Here is a 5,655-nt window from a genome sequence, read left to right as displayed (position 1 = left end):
ACTTCATTCCAGCAAATAAACAACACAATACTACTACAAAAAAGGTACCTTACTTGCGCCAGTTCATATTTGGTGTACTTTTCTAGGGTTTTTATTTAATTCATTCTTATCGAAATCAATTCTACTCGAAGGATCTATCGATCGATCGATTACAATGAGCAGCAATCACGAAGGTGAATTCAACATGGCCGATCTCAATTCTAATCTTCCTGCTGCAACTGCTGGTACTTGTAATTTTATAGTACTATTTAATCGTATAATTATTTTTAATCACAGCGTTTATGTTTAGATCCGTTATTTATTAATTATATATGTTGTTTGATTGCTAGCTCTTACTGCTGAAGATCGTGCAGGTCTTGTTAATGTCCTCAAGGTTGATTTTCGATATAATTCTTATTCTTGTTGTAGTTTTGGATCGATTAGTTGATTTTTTTTTCTTTTTTTGTTTGTGTATACTGATAATTATTGATAATTTGATAATAACTGATATTGATTTGTGTTATTTGTGTACAGAGTAAGCTTGATGAGTTGACTGGTCAACATCCTGACATTTTGGATACTCTTTCAGTTAATGTTAGGCAACGTGTTGGCGTTCTTAAGGATCTTCAGGTATTATGTTATGTGATTATGGTGGTTCAGTTAGTTATTTGATTGTTTTCGTGATGTTTATTTGTTATCTGTTTTTAACTTCTTCAAATAAGTATTATTAGTGTTTCGAAGGAGAATATGAGACAGATAAAGAAGTGATAACGATGAAAAAGTGACTAATCCGTAGTATTTTAAATACTTGAAACTTGTGCTAATGATCAAATGCTTGTGACATACTTGTGTTAAACTTGAGCAAGAGCATAGGAACCTAATTTCAGTCTAAGGTGAATGGCATATTGATGGACTTTAGTACTAACTGTTTGTTCATACAGAGTCAACATGATGAGCTGGAGGCTAAGTATCTTGAAGAGAAGGCTGAACTGGAAGCAAAGTATTTGAAGCTGTACGAGCCACTATATGCTAAGGTATCCTTTATTCTATCTTGTTTTGGCCATCTATTATTTTCATCTGCTGCTTGGTACATAAGATCTAAGGTTTTATCATGACTAAGTAAGTTGAACATGCAGTAATCCCATTTTGTTGCCCAAAGTCGAAATATAACTCTTTTTAATTATTATCTTTTTGATCATTTGCCTTTGTGCCTTTAATCACTTGTAGAGATACGAAATAGTAAATGGTCTGACTGAAGTTGAAGGGGTGGAGAAGGAAATTAATGAGTCAGCAGGTGGTACGTTTATTCGATACAAGTTTTTATCTTGAAAATTTGTTTTATAAGAATATTATAACTAAGATTGAATTCCATTGTTGATAATAGCAGATAAGGGCGTGCCAAATTTCTGGCTCACTGCAATGAAGTCTAATGAAGTGCTAGCTGAAGAGGTGATTAAATAATTAACAAACTTTCCACTTTTTTATTAAATTGTCACATATAATTATTGTTAAATTTTTGTTTTTTCCATGTTAGATTTCAGAGTCAGATGAAGGAGCTCTCCAGTATCTTAAAGATGTCAAGTGGTGTAGAATTATTGGTGCCAAGGGTTTTAAGCTTGAATTCTTCTTTGATCCCAATCCTTACTTTAAGAACTCTGTACTGTCGAAAACGTATGAGATGATAAATGAGGAGGAACATATTTTAGAGAAAGCGATCGGGTAATTTTGTTGTGTCTTGTTGGAACTATTTGTTTTTAAATTATGTTCTCACGTGATAATGGAAAATGTAGGACGGAGATCGAGTGGTTCCCGGGGAAGAATTTGACCCAGAAGGTTTTGAGGAAAAAACCTAAGAAGGGCTCCAAAAGCCCCAAACCACCAATTACAAAAACAGAGGATTGTGAAAGCTTCTTTAACTTTTTTAACCCGCCTGAAATTCCTGATGATGAAGATGATATTGACGAGGATACAGTAAGTTTACCACTTTCTAAATAAGTTGGACTTTCATTTTTTCTTAGTTTGACTTTTATGCTTCTGGTCCATGATGTTAAACAGGCTGAACTACTTCAGAATCAAATGGAACATGATTATGACATTGGGTAAGTACTTCAGTTGTGCTGTTTTGTGATTAAAAGAACATGATATGAAAAATTTAGACTAGTCTGAAAAAAGTATTGGATCAATTAACTTTTATAAACCTGAGGTTATATTGATTGCTTAAGATTTGTGAAACGAATCAGATTTTCCATACAGTTGAGATGGGAATCATGCAGTGTGTCATGTATTAATTTCTGTTAAGACCTAACATCCAAGTGCTGTAAATAAATGTTCACTTTCTAGGTCAACTATTCGAGACAAAATTATTCCTCATGCTGTCTCTTGGTTTACTGGTGAGGCGGCTGAGGATGATGAATATGAAAATGATGATGAGGAAGAAGATGATGATGATGATGACGACGAAGATGATGATGATGATGAAGACGAGGATGATGATGATGACGATGAACAGGATGTACCCAGTAAAAAGAAGGTAATCAATAACTTTGCTAAATTTTGTTAACATTTAGTATAAGGTTTAAATATAAATGTGTCGGTTAACATATGAGTGCTATAGGTTTCTTATATGGATTATGTATATTGTAAATTAACATCGGAAGTCAAGATAAGCTTCACACTAATTATGTGTTAATAGTTTTTAAGAAATAAATCTATAAATTGAAATTTGTGATGAAATCTCCCATTTTTGACCCATCACACAACCTCTGCCCATATGCATACTAAGTTGTACCTTAAAAGATTCTTAATCATCTGGATGTTTTATAGGCTAGCTAATTCATCTGTTTATTTAAATGCAGTGAACATTATGAGCAGAAATACCAGTTTATAAGTCCCATTGTGCTCAGAACCGTGTTTTCGATTTACAAATGTAGCGATGCCTGTAATAGCAGCGAGTGGCTGATTGAAGGTGTGCAGTTATTGATTTTTTTCACCAGTTTCTTGTTTGATTCATATTCATCAACTTTTCGTTATTGATTTTGAATCATATTTTGAGTGCTATGCCCCGTTCCTATTTATTTTTGTGTACATTACTATTAATCTTTCATTTGAAGGCGTGGATTGTGTTGACTTGTGTATAAATATTTTAATTTAAATTTCATCTCCATCCAACTAATGATCGATGGTGATGATACTTCCACCATCAAATTTTATCCTTCCACCATCATTTGATGCTTCTATTCCAACAATATCCCTAAAAAAACTATAACAACAATTTTGTACAAGCCATCATTAAAGGTAAATTAGTACATCTGGGTGGATATAGTAAAATTCATGGTGGAAATATCCATGTCAGTGCAATGTTAGTTCATAGTATTTCAACTGTTTATGTTATAAGTACCTATTTCTCTATCACCTTATTCATATCTTAGTTTGAAATCAATGGCATGACCCCTTTATATGACAATACAAGCATATAAATTGTTCAGTCTACTCGGTGACGACAAATATTTTTAATTTGATAGTTAACTGAGTTATTTAATGATGTTTTTGACTTTTACATATTAACCTGCGTTTGAGGTTCATTTAATAACTAAAGCAATTAGTTATATGTAGTCTTTTGCAATTAGTATATAATCGATCTGTTGGTGATGCACTACCCGTCTTTGTCTTGCTTCATGGCAATGATGTAGTTTATTTATTCATCTTGATTGAGTAGGTTGTTGTCTTTATGTTGTGTTGCGGTCAAAGTGGAATTTTACTTGATATGAAATATACGTGAAGCATTATCTTCTGTTAAACTGAGTTGGTATACCACGCCACGTATCATCCCCTCTTTCTTTCCATAGAAGTGAATCTTCTTCAAGGAGATGCTTTAGCCCTTGCTCCACCGCTTTTGCAGGCCCCCGTCAATTCATTTATTTTGCCACATTCAACTTGTTAGGCCTATATTAGACATCAACCTAAAGGGTACGTCAAAACATCGTAAAAGGTAGTATGTTTCAAGCTAATTTTAGTAGTATTCAGATTCAGATGTATTCAAGTTTAGCAATTAAAATGTTAACAATTAATGCTCGATAAGGGACATGAATTTGTTTATGTTAAGACACTAAACTTTATTATTCTCTAACAAAAACTTTCATAATATTGCTTTAGTTAACATCATATGATATTCCGTATATGCGAGTAGAGTAGTGCAATATTTTGTGAGGCGATATAGTTGTCGATTGTTATAAATGAGATTAGCTTCATTACTGCTATTTAGTTAAATATAATATCACAATATTTACACCTTACTGTATCAAATTAGGCTTTTAAGAGTTCTTTTCATGCTGCTAATTAAGCTAACAACACTTGGTTTTGAAATACCATGAGTTTCTTTAGAGACTGTTTCATCCTTCCCCTTTGCAATAATCATAGTTGGATCTTACAGATGACAAGAGTAATATTAATACTCTAAAAAAAAAAAGAATTTGTTAAACTTATTATCTGATCAAGATTAGTGGGCTAATATTGTGGGCTTTAGATCTTACGACAATGCAATACCACCCCAAGAAAAATTATCCAGTTTTATTTTGTTAAATTAAACAATTGTAGCTAATACTATAATTATATACCTATATCTAAAAGACAAAGGAGAAATGAATAGTACTATTCTTTTTTTCACTTTTCACAAACTAAACCCTCTAACTTTTGTTAACATACAAATCGACCCCCCACTTTATACGTATACTTTTCCCCAAATTTCACAAACTTAAACCCCTAACTTTTATTAAAATACAAATTGAACCCCCACTTTACTAACTTTTTTTTTTACTAATATTCAATTTTCACAAACTTAACCCCCTAACTTTTATTAAAATACAAATCGAACTCCCACTTTATACGTATATTTTTTCCAAATTTCACAAACTTAACCCCCTAACTTTTATTAAAATACAAATCGAACCCCCACTTTACTAACTTTTTTTTTTTAAATAAAACCCGAACGCTAAAAGAAGCAACTTTCACAAAAGGAACAACCCTTCAATGTTAGATGTCGAAAACAATTCTTTTTTACAAAATAGTTCAAGACTTTTTTTTTAACTTGCATTCAAAACGGAGCCCCCGGCGCGAAGCGAGGGCTCCACAACTAGTTATGAGACTATGCTACATCTAATTAAACAGAAGATACGAATCTTCTAATTTTATCTTTTATTACTATTACTATTACTATTACTATTACTAACAATAACAATACTAAGGGGTTGTATACTTTTTATTAAGTGTTGTTTTTATATGCCTTATGAAAAGAGATCTGATTTTATGTCTCATACAAATAGATCATTTTTCAGATTGACAGATTAAATGACGGATTAACTTATAAAGAAACAACAATTTTACTTTCAACATTAAGAACTATACAAGTGTAAAGTAAAGAGACCATTCTCTCCCATTAGTTGCTGTTCAAGATGATGTTATTGTAATCAAGTGGAATTGTAGTGGCACGAAGTAAAGCCCCTTTTATTTGGTTTGCTTATTTGGTTATCTCACGTTAGCATTTCTTTATAAAGTAACTAATGAATAATGAATTGAGGAACGATTGAATTAACTAAAGGAACAATATTAATATTAATTTTATACCAGTATTGTTCAATTGATAGTCGAGTGCTTGAGTTCCTTACAAGAGGTCTCAAGTTC

At 32.1% G+C, this 5,655-nt stretch overlaps 1 protein-coding gene across 5 annotated transcripts; it reads left to right on the top strand.

Annotated features, from left to right (window-relative positions):
- On the top strand, positions 1-2,568 carry LOC139891319 (nucleosome assembly protein 1;3-like). Of its 5 annotated transcripts, XM_071874276.1 has the most exons (11): positions 13-44; positions 132-224; positions 330-373; positions 514-609; positions 921-1,013; positions 1,207-1,276; positions 1,364-1,428; positions 1,514-1,698; positions 1,770-1,950; positions 2,035-2,078; positions 2,320-2,568. In XM_071874276.1, exons 2-11 carry the CDS (start codon positions 155-157, stop codon positions 2,537-2,539), a joined length of 1,068 nt encoding a protein of 355 aa, XP_071730377.1. In that variant the 5' UTR covers positions 13-44; positions 132-154; the 3' UTR covers positions 2,540-2,568. The 5 variants fall into 5 exon arrangements, with proteins under 5 accessions (XP_071730380.1, XP_071730379.1, XP_071730378.1 ...); XM_071874279.1 differs by having other exon boundaries at positions 1-224; positions 1,207-1,273; positions 1,367-1,428; XM_071874278.1 differs by having other exon boundaries at positions 1-224; positions 1,207-1,273.
- Positions 2,569-5,655: the final 3,087 nt, after the last annotated feature.

The sequence above is a fragment of the Rutidosis leptorrhynchoides genome, chromosome 2 (assembly GCF_046630445.1).
Source record: "Rutidosis leptorrhynchoides isolate AG116_Rl617_1_P2 chromosome 2, CSIRO_AGI_Rlap_v1, whole genome shotgun sequence".
Lineage (NCBI taxonomy): Eukaryota > Viridiplantae > Streptophyta > Magnoliopsida > Asterales > Asteraceae > Rutidosis > Rutidosis leptorrhynchoides.
This window is presented reverse-complemented; position numbering and strand designations above follow the sequence as displayed.

Excerpts from the sequence above, each read along its gene's own strand:
- LOC139891319 (XM_071874274.1), top strand. The coding sequence starts at position 155 with ATGAGCAGCAATCACGAAGGTGAATTCAACATGGCCGATCTCAATTCT. Across the intron at positions 1,429-1,513 it reads ATGAAGTGCTAGCTGAAGAG|ATTTCAGAGTCAGATGAAGG; the intron begins GTGATTAAATAA and ends TTTCCATGTTAG. Across the intron at positions 1,951-2,034 it reads ATGATATTGACGAGGATACA|GCTGAACTACTTCAGAATCA; the intron begins GTAAGTTTACCA and ends GATGTTAAACAG.